At 31.5% G+C, this 18,040-nt stretch overlaps 1 protein-coding gene across 1 annotated transcript; it reads left to right on the top strand.

The window, feature by feature from the left end:
• The first annotated feature begins 10,583 nt into the window (after nt 1–10,583).
• Nucleotides 10,584–15,164, top strand: LOC100808024 (CRM-domain containing factor CFM3, chloroplastic/mitochondrial). Its single transcript, XM_003550581.5, has 9 exons — nt 10,584–11,474; nt 11,797–12,277; nt 12,364–12,494; nt 13,251–13,601; nt 13,682–13,838; nt 13,943–14,238; nt 14,317–14,376; nt 14,468–14,608; nt 14,731–15,164. Exons 1-8 carry the CDS (start codon nt 10,680–10,682, stop codon nt 14,579–14,581), a joined length of 2,385 nt encoding a protein of 794 aa, XP_003550629.1. The 5' UTR covers nt 10,584–10,679; the 3' UTR covers nt 14,582–14,608; nt 14,731–15,164.
• The last annotated feature ends 2,876 nt before the right edge of the window (nt 15,165–18,040 follow it).

Below are 18,040 nucleotides of genomic sequence, written 5' to 3'. Positions count from 1 at the left end.
GAAAAAAAAAATGAAAAATAAAAATACATGTCAGATGAGTGTAAAAATAGAGAGTTAAAAATATTGGGTTAATTACAAGTTATAATATATATCATGTTACATCTTTAAGATGAGAAGGGAAAGTTAATTACATGTTGGGCAAACAAATGTCAAATTCAAAGATACGATGGAAATGGAATCGGATAATAGAGTATGAAGTTTCATGTGAATTGTGAGGAGACTATAAAAAGGAAATTGATTAATTAATATTTGCGTACGTGTTTCTAGAGATTGTGTATGAATCATCATGATCACGAAGATCCCCAGCAATTGAACATTTGAACCCACAGATTTCTACCATTTATGTGGGCCTTTGAAGGGACCAAAATGGGATTAGTGAAATCTGGCCGTTGATTGTCAACATTGGTCAAGTTTCATCTAGTCATATATAAATTACGTACCCCACATTGGTTTTTTTATTACCTCTTGGTATTGGTATTTCCTATTTTAAGGATGAAGGTGAGTCAAAATTAGGTAATTATCAAAAGGATCTCTTAAGATATGTTTTCGGGATCAGAAAACTTCTCATTCATCAAACTACTATTTTGCATTCAACTTTTCTGGTTCATGGAAGGGTAATATATAACAATGGGAACGGAGGGAGACATGACACCGGATTTTCTTCAGGCCAAGATTTTGTCTGTGAGCATCTAAAGCAACATGTAATCAATGAAAAGTCAAGCAGGGAAATGAAACTATAATTATACCCACCAATGTGTTTGTCTCGCTACACTTAACACGTTTCCATGCCATTATTCTCTCTCAAATTTTATTTGTTCAAAGCCAAATAAAAATAACTATGTCCGATTCCGTGCCATTATTAGATTGGTAATTAAGGAGAATGTTCATTATCATTAATAATTAGTTGGTCCCTGGTGTAAATATACCTAACAAACCAATTGTTCATGCCCTGCCTTACATGATATGTGAGTAAAAAAATATTGCAAAGCACCCTGGCATGTATGGTATAAAATAATAAAAATATGGGAAGAAAACAACGACATGCCATGCACATGCATATTATAGATAGCAATTTAATTTGTCCCTGGCTAGCTTCCCGTGCATACACTATAATTCTGTTGGTGATAAGAGTTTATATATATGCTAGCAAATGGACAAAAACATATATTGTGTATAAAGAATGTCAGGATATTGTGAACCATATAAATTATATATATTTAATGTATGCATCATATTGTTCTTTTGTGGATTACAAGTTAAATTAAATTAAACAAATTAGGCAAAGACAAATAAGTGATCTCAGTTCCTAAGCTAAGAATTCTATATACAAATTTGACTAAGAACAAAAGGGCGTTCAATGAACAATCTTTGACCTATAGATCTCGCAGGTAAGAGGAGCTATCAGCTGATAACAAGACCCTCCACCATGCAACGCTATGTGGAACCATATTCTACTAATACTTCCTATTGAAGATTTGTAATCTTTGACGATATGTATGCTACATGCACGACTAACAATAAATTTTAAAGAAAGACTTACAAGGCTAAGGGGTTCATTAAATAGGATTGACTACAGAAAAATGGTTGGAGATACTCACAGTCTTGACTTGTTCATGGGCACAACAGAATGCATAACTTTCCTCTTGTTCAAACAGTGGTAGTTAGGTCTTGTACCTAATGAAACGAATATCTCTCGTATATGTTCCTTCAAAAGTAGGGGGCAAAAACCGAAGTTTTAAAGTTAGTCTGGTATAACAAATCCTATTGTTTTTATCATATATAAATTAAACTTTATATATAGATCAGTAGTACCTTCTTTTATATCTTTTGAAATGTTTAGTGAAATTCATATTCAAGTTAACGAGAATTGCAATATTCTTACTTTGACACACTTTTTTTCTAGTACTATGACTCATGATAATATACAATGAACTAAGCTTTCATGCCAGCATTTCCGTTTCTGATGGATCCTTGTAAATGACTCTAGTAAAGCCATATCACACAGATTACATACATATCTTCACCAATATACACAGACATATACGAAAAGGGTAGAAAGGGTTGTCCCCTTGTCGTTTTGTCCAAAGTGGAACATGTGGTCATTTTAAAATTTTTACTAGTTGTTGTTTTGCGGGTTAAATACAAACAAGACACAAGTTTTGGCATGCTAGTTAATGCTAATAGAAGGAATGAAACAAAGTAAGAAAATGCCGTGCACTGCAATGGTGAGTAGGGGGGGCACTGTTTCTTAGATATTGAAGATCTTTTTGGGGATCCAAATCAGCCAGCCCCCCAAAGCAATCAAATCACGTGGTCCATAAAAACAAAGGTAACGAGAAAACAATAACAATTCAAACAAAAATATTCATTTCACATTGCAAACAATATCATCTCATAGATTCTGGAATCCTGGTTGAAACGAACCTTAGCATGAAAATGCATGAGCTCTTCTGCCAGACGATCAGTGAATGGGTTAATCAATGAATTTTTTAGAGATACATACAAAAAAAGTAAAGAAAAGACAGAGAGAGATCGAGGGTAAGAAGTAAAAATAAATTATATATATATATATATATATATATATATAAATTTAATTTTTATCGATTAATATTACTTTAAGTATTTTAAAAGATAAATTAATAAATTGAAACCAAAATCATTATATATAAAATAGTAAGTTACTATCATATATGATATAAAAATTACAGTATAATATTTTTGGTAAAAAAGGATGGTTTAACTGTCCTCAAGTAAAAATAAAATAAAATAATCTCATATTAGATGATCTAATAAAATTACATAAAATTTTATGCATAAAAAATTAAATAAATGAGTATAATTTTATTGACTCACATAAAATGAGTTTGTTTAACGTCATTTTTAGTTAGAGTTACTTACACAAATCCTAATTATATATAGGCATTTCTTGCTTAGCTAATCTTTTATGTGGTTCTTTCAATTTTCATTTTGGAAAGATTGTCAAAATAGAAAATTAAAACAAATAGCTAGTACTAACTATAAATAGTAATGCACGTACTCCTATACATGGTGCAATTTGGTATCACTATATTTCTCACTCTCAATTTTATTTTTATTACAAATATTAATTATTTTTTAATTAAAAAATTCGAATCTATAATTTCTTTCCGTCCTTTTCTTCTTTCAACAACCAAACAATTTTGTATCACTGTATCTCTCACTCTCTGGACTTACTTCATATCTTATTAGATTGCTTGTTTTTCTAAAACCATTACTCTAATATAAATTGATTGACACTTTATATATTTGAATGAATTGGAAATAAGCCATGTATATCAGTTCGAGCCCCTTCAATTAAACAAACCTGTAGCCATATATAGAAGATTCATTAATAATCTTAAAATGGTCATGTTATAACAAAGACTTTATTATATATATATATATTATATGTGTGTGTGTTTACACACTCAAATATCTGTTTAAATTTTTGTCGTCGTCGTAAAATAAACAGTTTCCAAAGGTATTGATGCATGTGCTTCCAACTTACTCTTTGAGTCTTGACTACAATTGGATATTATTTACTATCAGGAATTGAATATCAGGTAGCCCTGGCCCCAAAAGAATCTTTTCAAGAAATAGGAATGCAGATGTACCCAAAACAAATTCATATAGGGATACAATTTCTTTATTTTATAAGATTCATTCATGCACATGCATGTTAACTGATACACCTAATGTAATGATTAGTGCTGAATTTCACCATCTAATGCATTTCGAACACTATGATTATCACTGACCAGCTCGGTGTCTCTTTAAGCAAGCATCGACTTTTAAACTGACAATTAGTATGCTTCCAACTCACTCTTTGCAATAGGATATAAAATTAGCAAATTAATGAGACGATAATGTTCAATACATACGGGCCCTGCCATTGATATAGAAGCAATTTCTTTTCCTCGCGAGACAACTAATATTGATGTCTAAAGTAAAGTGTTGCAAGCCGCATAGGCATAGTCTTACCAAAAAGAAAGTGTGGTGCGGTATATAAATATAATAATGCACGTGTGAGGGGGTTGCATATATACAAAACGATTTGCGAATATCGTAATGTGTTTTTTTTTTCAATCCAAAGTATTTATATGTCGTGCAAGTATAATCAGTAAGGGTGCGTAAAAATGAATTGAGATAGATTAGGCTTTCATAAGGTTTGGATTTAATGTTAAAATTAACTTATAGAAAAAAATTGTAATATGATCTTTTAAATAGGTTAACAAATTTATTAAATAGCTAGGTTGATAAACCTATTTTTTTTAATTAAATAACACGTAGACCTAAATTTAAATGTATGCCAATGAATATAAAACTTCATATAAATGAAAATATATTCAATTGTAAAATCATCATCATCATCATCATCAAAATTCTTTAATTGTAAACAATAAGATGTTAAAACTTTTCAATATATAATATATGACAGTGCAAAATCAAATGAAAAATTTTGTTATTATTGCAAAATAAATAAACTAGAAATTATTCACGAGTTTTGACAAAAAATTAATTGAAGAGAATTATATGATGGATTTGGTTATTTTTATTAGTACAGGTGGAGGCTCAAAAGAAGAAAAAAAAATTATATAGGTGTTAATATCGACATTTTTTTATTATCAAAAAATGATTTTCGATGAAGTATTGAAAAATAGTCTTTTAATAGATTATATTGACTAAGTGTCAAAATATAGTCTTTTGGCTAATTGTACGGTGATGGAAGAAATAAAGATTTAAAAAACATCAAACTAAATACTAGAAGACATCAACGATGAATATTAAAGATACAAGTTGTCAAGGGTGAAGATCAAAATGTCATCAAGGATGAAAATTGAAGACAAAGTCATCAATAGTAGAGATTGAAGATGAAAGTCATCAACAATGAAAATTTAGTGAAAATATGTAATAATTATAGATGATTATAATTTGCATTCTATAATATAAAACTTATATATTGTAATAAGGGAGGTTAATACACAATTACCTAATTTCTCAAAACACTAACATATCTACTATCGAAATTGGTAAAGGTTCACTCGATCATAATGTATGTATTTAGTTTTTCATCTTTTATGAATTTATCTCTATTTCTTCTCAAAACCTTATTTTTATCAATCTCTATTTTTTATTATTATTGAAATTATTAAGAAACTAATTATTAAATCAAAAATACTTTTATCAAAGTTATTTTATTATCTTATGAATTACAACATTATTATATTTCAAATGGATATATTTATTAAAATTATAATCATAATTTGCATTAAGTATTAAAATAATTCTCTATTGAAAACTATGAAGTTACTTGTTTAATAAAAAAGAACTCATGATTAAAAATAAATTATATAACTTACTTTTAAATATTTAATTATTAATATAATTATTCAGTGAAAATTTTTGTACTATCTTAAAAATATTTTACTTTCAAAAATAGATACAATTTTTAGGATTAACAATAATTTAATTGAGGAAAATTTAGCCCCTAACGAGATCATGAGAAGGACTGTCCCCAACTTCGAAACCCAACTCATGCTTGAAGCTTAACCCTTTAGATGATAAGCCAATCTATGTAAGGTATTGTTAAGATAGAGAATTCTAATTGCAATATATATATTACCAGTTTATTTTTTTTTTGGTGTGATATATACAGTCTTTTAATTTATTAATTTGGCCTTCTTTGTGAATTTTGGTCAAACAATAGTAACTTTTTGGAAGAAGATTAAAAAAAAAAAAAGGAAAGTAATCAGTCACTTCTCTTTGAATTTTGTGGCAGAAAACGTACATCTTCCGTCAGAAAACTTTAGTATCTCACTTTATTAAAAGTCCAAAAGCCCCGTCATGAAGGTTCACGGTAATTTATAAATAAAAAAAATCAAGGTAATTCATTGTTAGTTGGTTTCCATCCAAGAAAAATAATGTCACAAAGCAAAAAGAATTTTTCATACGGATACATATTCAACAACGCTACATATAATAGCTTATGAGAAACGCATTATTCAAAGTCCAAAAAGCCATCAAGGGTCACAGTAAAGAATTAAAGACGGCAAAATGTGCATATAGCAGAAAAAAATGAATTCTTCTTTACATCATTAAAATAACTTTTACTCCCTCAATAATTTTAGAAAATAATAACATAGTATTTTTGTATAAACATGAAAAATGGTAAACTCTTAAAATAAAAAAAATAATCACAAATTAAATTTACCATTTTCAACATAATTCTTATTCACCTAATTTGACCGCTATCGGTCTAATCATCTATTGAACAATTATGATTATAAGAAAGATGTAATGTTATTTCGAAGGTAAAGCCTATTTGGCTATTTGCTTCCCTGTGCCCTGCCTATTCCCCTCCCAACGACCAAAGTCCAAAGGGTGACAGATGAAATTTCCTAGTATCGAGCAAGACATCTTTTATGATTACGAAGTGAAATATATGGCAGTTTAAATGCTATATATTTTTCTTGAGATGATGTGTTTCAGAATTTGATGAATACAAACTCCAACTACAAGAAAGAGAGGTCATGCATTCATGTCATGACCATGGTTTGTACGTGGTAGGTAAAACAAAAGAAAAAGAATAAACATAATTATATATATATATATATACTTATTTTTTATCTCTTTTTTTTATAAATAATCTCTTTATTTTATCATATTATTTGTTATATTTGTTTTTCTTTTCGTTCTTCACTCCATATTTCTCATTTGGGGTATAAGTTTATCATATTTTTCAAAGAAAAACTGATAACTAAAAAAGTTGTAAATATACTTGCTATACATACAATTGAACAATAAATAATTAACATCATATAAAATAATTCTTATCATCGTACAACTTTTTTTAGTTATTTGATTATTTTAGAGAAAAAATGCCAACTATGTAAAATTATTGAAATCAATATAGCAAACAAGTTTCAATATAAAAAGTGGCATGCGTTAACCACCAATCCTACTTTCCACCCACTTACAAATTCTACTTACTGAACTTCAGAATCACTATACATGTCTGAAAACTATTACAAAAAAGTGGCCAAAATGAAAGCAATCTTTTGCATTTTTTTTTCTGTTCACTTGTAATATAGGTGCACGTACTTTTCTCTTTTAAAGCTGGAGCTTGTTAAATTTGGACGTATCACATCAAATGTCCCTAAGTGTAGTAATTATTTTGTCGTTGGTAATATACGATATTAGGTTGTTGTGTAGAAAAAGTGGCATGAGAATATTTATGGCAATGATCTCAAAGATTCTAAAGATGATCCGCATGCACGAGTGGAGAAAGATACAAAATTGATGTCATCGATCATAATTACCAAGGATTGGATAGAAAACATCAAACATGGAATAAAAAGAGCAATTGGTACTTGCTAGCTATTTTGTTTGCTTGAGTTTCATTTCATGTGCTTAAGCTATGCCAAGCTTTAGTTAGTGAGGAACCTCTTTTCCCATGTGAACATATCAAACATTTTCAAAATAAAAAAGATAGTGCATTCACATTAACGACATAATAACAGCATTCCAGAAAGAAAATATAATGGTGGATTTGCAGTACAAGATTCTCTGGACCACGCTATATATACAAGATGTATAGCTAGGATTGCTCGTGAAAAATATGGTGGATGGCAATTAGTTTCAAGCAAATCGATTCTCCAAAGACTCACAGCTAGATTTTCCAATTAACACGAGGCTTCATATGTCAAACTGATCCATTTTTCACCTGATCAGGGGCGGATCTATAAGTGTATTAAAGGGAGTCATATTTTTTTTTTACATAATTATTTAAATATTTAATTTTTAATAATTAATTAATAAATAATAAGTTAAAAATATTTATTGTTAATTTTATGGATAAAATTAGAAATATAATCTGTTACTAATTTTTTTAAAACAAATATCAAGTTAAAAAACTTATTTTTCTTATATGTATTTTAATTAATATTTTTTTAATTTTTAACTTTTCTTTTTTTTCTTTATATATTCAAAAAGGATCCTAAGATGGAAGGGGGCCAAAGCTCCTCCTTGTCCCACTTGATCCATTCCTGATTATAATTATGCTTTCTTTTTATTTTAAAGATCACCCGTATTTTTTTTATTAAAAATAATCATATTTAAATTAGATCAAATTATCATATGCGATAAAACTTATTTTTTAAGTATTTAATCAGTTCACATATCCAATTAGTACTTCAACTAATTAAGCTAAAATAATTTTATCTCAGTTGACATGTGCTTGGTGGTTGATTATTATGTTTCTATACATATGCACTATATGTTTTCTATCTATACATTATTGAAGTTAATGAAATGATATAACTTTCGTATATTAGAAAGCTATCCTGAGGATGGTGGCTGGGGATTCCGATTCTCTACAATTAATTATGAAGAAACTGACCCAGATACCATTGATTATGAAAGATCGAACTTCAGGCCTGTCGACCATAGAAGTTGATTGTAATTTTGGCTACAAAGGGATATTACATGCATGTGATCAATCTTTATCGAGGATATGTGAGATGAAAGGCGAATAACTAGATATTCCTGTCAAAAAATATCTTAAACACTGTTGCAGAGATATGGTAAATCCATGCATTAACATGTTTTCATATTTAATATTTTATACCTTTAAGGGAATCGACTGATAAAATAAATAAATTTTATTTAGAAAAAAAACATATATAGTATTTTCATTCTTTATTTTTTTAATTTCATCTTTTATCTATTTTTATTTCATTTTGATCTTCTTAACTTTTTCATTCATCTCCTTAACTTTTAAGCATCCAATAACCCGTAAAAAAAAACGATCCAATAAACTAATTGTTTTCATTAATTTCATCTAACTCCGTTAACAACTATGTTATATTTTTATTTGGTTTAATGTTATTTCATTTTAGTCTTCTAATTTTGAAAATATTCGACAAGATGTTTTTTTTTTCATTGTCTTCTTAATTTATTTCCCTATCCTTTCAAAAGAATTTCCATTTTATATAAGAACGGGTTAATTAAACATAGAGTTTGAAACAATGATCGATATCCATTGAAGTTATTTTGCATTATTTAAAAACAATTCATGACACCAACTTTCCTTTCTTCAATCAATTCAACTCATGGAAAACTACAATCACCCTTGCACATAAACTTACACAATAAACTTGTTATAACTAAAGCTATAAGTTAGAAAAAAGTTTGGACTCTTGCAAACCCGAATCACCTTGCCATTTATTTCTAAAACCGCTTCTAACCACTCTTATTGCAAATCAACAATAAAGGAAACTCACTCAACTTATAAAAATTATGTACGATAAGAGTTTAAGGTCAATAACAAAATTACAGAGTTTGAATTCTTGTATGTGACATTTTTGTCACATGATATCTTAGTCTTCAATTTAAAGTAAGAGAAAGAAAATTTAAGTAATAAAAAAGAAAGACATGAGATTTGCATGAAAAAATTTACACAAATTTTCATTGATGAAAAAAATGATTATTGACAAGCAACAACCTGGCTAGCTATATAGGATTTGCTATGGATCATTCCAAGACCCAACAGTGACCTACTTACTGGGGCTTGTACTTGTTGTAGGCACAGTACGTAGCATATCAATTTGGCACTATCAACCATCAGAATTCAGAACAGGCAACCTGAACTGCTGATGCCACAATAGCATATTATTTGGCACTTCTCTGCCATCAACCAAATCTTATACTCGTGCCTTATTTTTCAGTTACTGCAATCATATTATATACCCAGTCAAAATTCCTTTTGCGTACTTCTTCAGTAAATAAAATTTCTTTTAACATATAGGTACCATTTTTGCCCGTGAATCTTATTTTAAATATCATAGTAGAATTAGTAATATTATATATACTCTTTTTTTTTGTTTTGCTTTGAGAATTAGTAATAGTATACATTACATAACATAGAGAGAAACTTTTCGGATGTTGGAAATTCCTAAAAAGCCTTCGACTATAGAATTTCATTTTTATGCATAAAATGGTAATTAGTTAAAATTTATGCTAGGTATAACTATTAAAGTTATTATTGTAAAACTCAAAAATGGTAATTAGTTTTTACACAAGACGATTTTTTCATTGGTTCGATAGTGTAATTTATTTTTACACTTTTAATGGATGCAATATTTTATACTCCTAGGACTAAATGCCAATTAACATTCGTGTTTTCTTTTTCTTTTTCTGTTCTTATGTTGAACATGCCCTGTGTCAAGCAGCTTATGTGTTAAGGTATACAATTATTTTCACTTAGTTGAGTTAATTTTCTTTTTTTACATAAATATATTTTTTTAATCAAGTTTTCAAGAGTACCCCATTTCTTATAATTAAATAATTATTAGTGCAAACAAAAGAAATAGTATAAAGAATTGGAAGATGGAGATATACAACCAGTAATAACTTTGATAAAAAAAAAAACCCAGTAATAACTACGGGTCAGCTTCAAAACAGGTCCGGCCTTAATAACAAATATGGGCTATATATTGGGCCTTTCATATACTAGTGGGTCCAATGGGCTACGTTTTTGTCAAGATAACAAAAAAAAACTCTAACTGGGGGGAGTGTATCTCTGAAAAGTTGAGAAGTGAAGTGAAGTAGAGAGAGGTTTTATGCGATTCCATGAATTGATAGAGTGAACAATTTATCATGCCATGGCGCTTCAACCAATTCCATTAAATTGTTCTTCTTCCACACCGTGTAGCTATTCTTCTCTGCATTTTCTCAAATTCAGAGTTTCTTGTTCGAACCAGACATCGCAACTTGACACTCCACAACGAGTGAAGGTAGCGAACAAGACAAAAAACAGCAGCCACAGGCCAAGCTTCCTTCATCAAATTCAAGATAAATGGTCACTCAAATTAGGGTCCCAAAGGGAAAAATTCCCATGGCAAGAACAAAAACACGAGGTGGAACAACAACAGCAGATAGAAGAAGAAAAAGAAGAAAAAAAGCGTGAGCAGTTCCAGAATCAGAAGAAGCCTTCAGCATCGAATTTTCAGTTTCCAAAGCGAGTTTCGCCTTGGGCGCAGGCAATAAACCCGAGCAGTGCACTGTTAGACTCTGAATCCGATGATTCCGAGGACGAGGAGGACAATGAAGATGTCAAAGGTAAAGCGTTGCAACACAACTCTATTGGTTCTGTTCGTGAAGAAAGAAAGGGAATGGCGAGTGAGGTTTCTTCGAATGAAGCAGAAAGAGTAAATGGGGAGAGGAAAAAGAGAAGAAGCAATACAGAGTTGGCAGAGAGGACGATTCCTGAACATGAGTTGCGGAGGCTGAGAAAGATTGCCTTGAGGATGATGGAGAGATTTGATGTTGGAGTAAAAGGCATCACGCAGGAACTGGTAGCTTCAGTTCACCAAAAGTGGAGAGATGCTGAAGTTGTTAAGTTCAAGTTTGGCATTCCTCTTTCTGCTCACATGAAAAAGGCTCATCAAATTCTAGAGGTATCTCTATCTCTCTCCCTTCATTGTTCATTCCTATCCTTATCTTTATGCTTCACTTGAGTTCAAAGATGGAAGGAAATGCACCCTTCATTTTCAATCTAGTGTAGTACTGCCTTCTTGTCACAGGAACACGTTCTCTAACATACTCTTTGTTTAGACTCGTGAAATTACGAGTAAGACTCTTTAAATAGGTCACACATTCAACTAATAGTAAAAAGTATGTTGTTAGCATTCCTCTTGCTTATGTCTTGTCTTTTATCCAATACTAGTTTTGAACTGCTAGTGATTTTTTATTCTCAATGCTGTATTCGTGCTTGATCAGAGTAAAATTGGAGGCATAGTGATATGGCGATCGGGCAGTTCCATAGTGTTGTATCGGGGAATGGCCTACAAGCTTCCCTGCATAGAAAATTATAAGAAAGTGAATCTTGCTAAGGAGAATGCTGTGGATCACTCACTACATGTTGGAAATGGAAGTGATGGTCAAGCGAGTGTTAACGAAACAGTTGGAACTGCAGAGTCGGTCATCCAAGAATCTGCTGAGTATTTGAAGGACATGAGTGAAGAAGAATTGATGGAAATGTGTGACCTCAACCATTTGTTAGATGAATTGGGTCCACGTTTCAAAGATTGGACAGGCCGTCAACCATTGCCTGTTGATGCAGACTTGTTGCCAGCTGTGGTTCCAGGATATAAAACCCCATTCAGACTTCTTCCTTATCGGATAAGGCCTTGTTTAACCAACAAGGAAATGACTAACTTCCGTAGGCTTGCAAGAACAACAGCTCCACATTTTGCCCTTGGTAAGCAAGAAACTATCTAGTTAAATTCATGTCTTGCAATTTGCAAATGTCTCTTTCTAATAGATACTATTTGTTTGCTAATGCAGGCAGAAACAGAGAATTGCAAGGTCTGGCTCGTGCTATGGTGAAACTGTGGGAAACAAGTGCTATTGCAAAAATTGCCATCAAACGAGGTGTTCCTAATACATGTAATGACAGGATGGCTGAAGAACTCAGGGTATTTCTCATAAACAGAGTTGGAATTTTAGCAACACTACTGTTTTGAAGTGAAATTTTATTGTGCAAAAGAACGTATATAAATCTTCCCATCTGCTTGGCCTTTTAGTCTAATGAGACCATATCCTATAAATTGAAACATTGGGAATGAGATTATGATTCTAAACCCATTAAATTTTTGTCTAATGCACAAATTGAAAAGTGAGCATAAAGGCAGATGACCCAATAAAAATAAGGCCTATCTAGTTTCATAAAGCATATTTGCATTATTTTGTTTTCATCCTGAAATAGTAAAGGTCAAACAATCGTTAGATTTTCTGTTAATGTTTTTTTTTATTCCTTATCTTTGCTCTAGCAACGACTGAGTTTGAAGTTTTAGGGAATTGCCATACTGACTATGCCCTCCAACTAATGAGTTAATAGGAAATGACCGGTGCACGCGAGTTGACTAAATAATTCACCAATTATCATAACATCTTTCCATGATAAAATAACCATATTTTGTATCATAAGACTGATAAGTTTGTTAACCTTCCCTCAACTGGGATTATCAGTTGAAAGTATTGGGTGAAGTCTATAAAACAAGTGCTGTGTCTGCATTTTGTAGTTAATCCCTTGACATGCATTTGATATTTGTCTTCTTCATTTAACTAATGTTTTGACAGCTGTTCTGGTTCTTAATTTTCCCCGTGGCACATTCAAATGAATAAATTATTCCTTTCTTCAGCCTAATGGTGGTTGCATTTCATACATGCAGAAATTGACTGGGGGAACTCTACTTTCCAGAAATAAAGAATATATTGTATTTTACAGAGGCAATGACTTCTTGCCTCCTGTTGTTACCAACACTCTGAATGAGAGACAGAAACTAACCCTCCTTCAACAAGATGAGGAAGACAAAGCACGACAAATTGCCTCATCTATTACTGTATCAAATAGCAAAGCAGCTCAAGTGCCATTAATTGCTGGCACCCTTACTGAGACTAGGGCAGCAACCACCAACTGGGGACACCAACCAAGTAAACAAGAAATTGAGAACATGATCAGAGATTCTGCCATGAATAAACTTTCTGCTTTAGTAAAACACCATGAGAAGAAACTAGCTCTAGTAAGTTATGAAGGGATCAAGTAAAATAACTTCCCAAAAATGATTTTTTACTGAATCTATCTAACTTTTGATGATCATAGGCAAAATCAAAATTCAGGAAGGCTGAGAAGGCTTTAGCAAAAGTTCAGCGTGATCTGGACCCAGCTGATATTCCTAGTGATTTGGAAACATTAACTAATGAAGAGAGATTCTTATTTAGGAAGATTGGTCTGAGTATGAAGCCATACTTACTTCTAGGTAAGCAGTAAAAACAAATTTATTATGGTTTGGGAATGGCTGTTTTTGTATAGGGTTTAATAACTTAAACTAGAAATGTGAGAAGCATGAAATTTTTATTTCAGGGAGGCGAGATGTTTATGCTGGCACAATAGAAAACATGCATCTACACTGGAAATATCGTGAATTGGTAAAGTTAATTGTAAAAGGGAGAAATTCAGCCCAAGTCAAGCATATCTCAATATCTTTGGAAGCTGAGAGTGGTGGAGTGCTAGTGTCTGTAGATAAGGACACCAGAGGCCATCATACAATTATTGTTTATCGTGGGAAGAACTATTTCAGCCCGCGTGTCGTGAGACCCAAAAACTTGTTGACACGAAGACAGGCATTGGCTCGATCTGTTGAGCTTCAAAGGCGAGAGGTAATATAAAATATGACTTGTGCTAAACTAATACCTTTACTTGTACTTTTATCTTATGAAGTCTGTAATTTTTTCCAGGCACTAAAACATCATATCTCAGACTTAGAGGAGAGAATTGGATTGCTGAAATCTGAGCTGGTATGGTGTTTTATCACTTTTATATGATTCAGCTGTTGATTATTTTAAATAGTTCACAAGTTCTTTATGAAGTTTTTGTTGTTGATTTTAGGAGGATATGAAGAATGGAAAGGAGATTGAAGATAGCAAAACTCTGTACCCAGCACTGGAGAATCCTGTTTCTTCTGATGATGACTTGGAAGAGCTAAATATTTTCTTTCCGTAACAAATACCAAATGCTTGTATTTAAATGGTAACTTTATCAATAATATGCAATAGCAATTTTAGAAGTTCCTACAACAATTGATTAACATTTAACAGTACTTTTCTTTTTCGTCTTATTTTTTTTGCCCCATTATTTATTTGGTGAACTAGATTGAATGGAGTGAGTTTTATTTTGGCGAAGATGACAATGATCATGAGGATAAGAAGCATCAAAGTACTTGACTAGGTATACTAGCACTGCATTGCAATAGGTGTCGGAGAAGACGAAGAAAACTGTGAAGCACTATAGCTTAAGCTAATGATCGATGAAATCTGATAGCACAAACACTTGAGCCATGTCTGTGATGATGCATCCCGCAGTAAAATATTTCAAGATAGTAAGAAGGCACGGATTATATCATTGTTCTTCCCTTGTGAGCACCATTTATGATAGGGAAATTCTATCTTACATCGAAGTGGTAGGCTTCCTGTAACATGTAAAATGGTTAATTTAGTTGTATGAGTGTAAATTGTACGAGTTTGACAAATAACTAATTCAGTTGGATAAATGGTTAAAAGTCTCCCTTGCCATATGGGTAGTACAACCGTTCATTGTACCATTAGGTTTGTTGTTCGAACTGCTGTCCTTACATGTTCATATTGCCTGAAATAATCCTGTTTGGGTCAAATATATTACATTTTGACTTCCGTCCTTCACTGTTGATCACTTTGGGTAGCATTCGACATTTTAATTCTTTGCACTATTCTCTTCGGGTTTCAAACTTATACAAGTATGAGACAAGAACTAATATTTGACGACATGGCCGATCCTTCTTCTATTTAAATATAATCTTTAACTTTGATGATAATCTTTGTCCTTTTGTTGAGGATTTCTTATCATGGGTTAAAAAGATAAATAGAAAATAGACAGTTCTTACCCTTTTCATCCATTTTACTAATTGCTTCTTACCTCTAATTTTTCTTCGTATTATTTCTTAATATTAAACTTCCTACATATATAAATCAACAAAATAATACTTAATATGATATAGGAAAATACAATGACTAGTTACGACTGTAGGAGTAGGATCATTGAATCTTCTGAAAGTCCTTCCGCTAAACAAACGCTCATGTTCTCATTGTTTGAAAACGTGAAACACAACTAGAAGGTCCCTTGTCCGCAACCTTATTTTCCATATGATATATGTAAATATGGGTCATGCTCACCAGTTAGGGCACTGGTTAAGGAATTCAAAAATAGAAAGTTTTTATTGTAATTTACATTGAGACCGAGAATTTATTAAAAATCACAATAATGAGATTTGCAAGGTTTCCTTTATAACATACACCACAAGGGACGCTAACTCAGCTTGATGATCAGCTCCCTCTATGATCTGTAACTTTTGATTAGGTAGAACCTTAGCAAACTCATGTGCTGCTACAACCGGGATTATGGTGTCTGCTCCACCATGAACTGTAAAGACCCTGTCATATACACCCAGGCATTATGGAAATTACATAACCTCATTAAAAACTGTCCATTTTCCTCAACAAATTACCATAATTAAAGTTGTAGTTCTTTAAATCTCCCTCCTTAATAATACCTCCATTCTTTTTCACCAAAAAAAAAAAATAATACCTCCATTCCAAGTTAGTCCATACTCCATATGTAAACAAACATATCTTAAATTTTGACAGCATTAGCCAAGCATCAAATTACATATAAAGATTATCTCCTCCACTATGTTGTTAACACTTGTAATATTTTCATATTTACTTTCAAGTGTCAACTTACAAAAAAATCTTTTGATGTTTATTTCAAAATATTTTTTGTTAACATGATCAATTAATAAGGATTTTCTTTTATTTTAAAAGTTGTCAGAAGCATGTTCTTGAGTGAGAAACACTTAAAAGTTAAAAATCACGTACATTAAATACTATTACACTAATAAAAAGGAAAGAAACATGACATCCTCAACCTTTTATGGATTCTGCTGTGTAGATCATTATAATGAAACTCTGTAACGAAGATGAAGGGTGAAGAGAGGGGATTTCCTCACCTGCATTCGTTGTCAATATTCAGGCATTCTTCAAGCATGATGATGTTTAACCGATCCTTCAAACTTTCCTCAGTTACACGATAATCAATACCTCCTACAAAAGTAGATGTCATGTGATTTCCTTAAGAACTGAAGACAGCTGGTAATATTTTTTTGATGTATATGTTATTTCGCATTCAAAAGAAGAGTTATAGCAAATAAAGATGGCAAGATTGATTCTGTTGGGAGCATTGCATCGAAGATTGAAAGAAAAAAAAAAAAAAGAAGAGCTCAGGACTATTAGCAAGAGAGTATTGAGGAAAACAAATCAAGGAAAGGCTCAGGACTTGTTCATTTCAGCAAATGCAGCTAGTATGTGAAGCCCAGATTTCACAAAAGAATCTTTTAGCATGCTTCTACATCAATTTAAGCATTTAGCCATAAGGTTGATTAAGTGGCCAATTACCTGGTGACTCTGCTTTCAACTAAATGGAACCTTCCTTCCTGAGTCTTTCCATAAAATCTTTCCCAAGACAATATTCAAGGCCTACCTTCAAATCATGGCTACCAGATAGGTTGACAATTGTTTTATGTCATGATATTTTGATGCATAAAGACATACCTCATTAGCTCCTGCACCAATATACATAAACTTGTTCAGAACAATTTCAACATACATACAATCTCTAATTCGTATAGTGACAGAATTCTTTGACTTTTCCTTTATGTGCTTGAATTCATACATCTCATTTTATAGTGAAACTGAGGCCAACTTCTAAATTAGGTAGTTATAATTCTGTATTAGAAAGTTATTAGGCAGCTATTTTTGTATTAATTTCGGATTAGGTAGTTAAATATTATGGTGTGACAGTTATAGTCATATATATAGGTTGCATGACAAACTTGTTGAAGACAATTTCTGGTGCTTTGAAGGAGGAAACTCTATGTTAGAGGGAAACCTGTGTTTGTTGATGCTCGTACTCAAATTTAGCCTAAAAACCACATTATTTTATTATTTTTCAGATTTCATTGTGTTTATATTGAGGTCTAACTGAAACTAAGTGCCATCTTCAAGTTCTGGAACAAGTGGCTTGCGAAACCTCTAGTGAATTTGAGTTTACAGTGCCAAAGAAGGCTGCTTTTGATAATTCAACCTTCGACCGTGTCAGGTAATGTCATAAGGGACAAATTGTAATCCAATGGAATGGTCCCAATTTATTTTTTATACATAAATGGTCTCAATTAATCTATGCATAAGATCTAGTCAAATATTAGTATTTAGTATTTTTTTAAGAAATATAAAATTAGTCTATGATAAAAGGAGAAGAAAAGAAAAAAAAAGTTACCAGTTCAAATTATCTCACTCACAGTATTAATAACTAAATTTTTCGATAAAAAAATTCTTATAAATTAAAAATCTTAATTGTATGTCATATAGAACT

Source organism: Glycine max, chromosome 17, assembly GCF_000004515.6.
Source record: "Glycine max cultivar Williams 82 chromosome 17, Glycine_max_v4.0, whole genome shotgun sequence".
Taxonomy (NCBI): domain Eukaryota; kingdom Viridiplantae; phylum Streptophyta; class Magnoliopsida; order Fabales; family Fabaceae; genus Glycine; species Glycine max.
The sequence above is the reverse complement of the archived record's forward strand: the minus strand, read 5'-3'. Positions and strand labels throughout refer to the sequence as shown.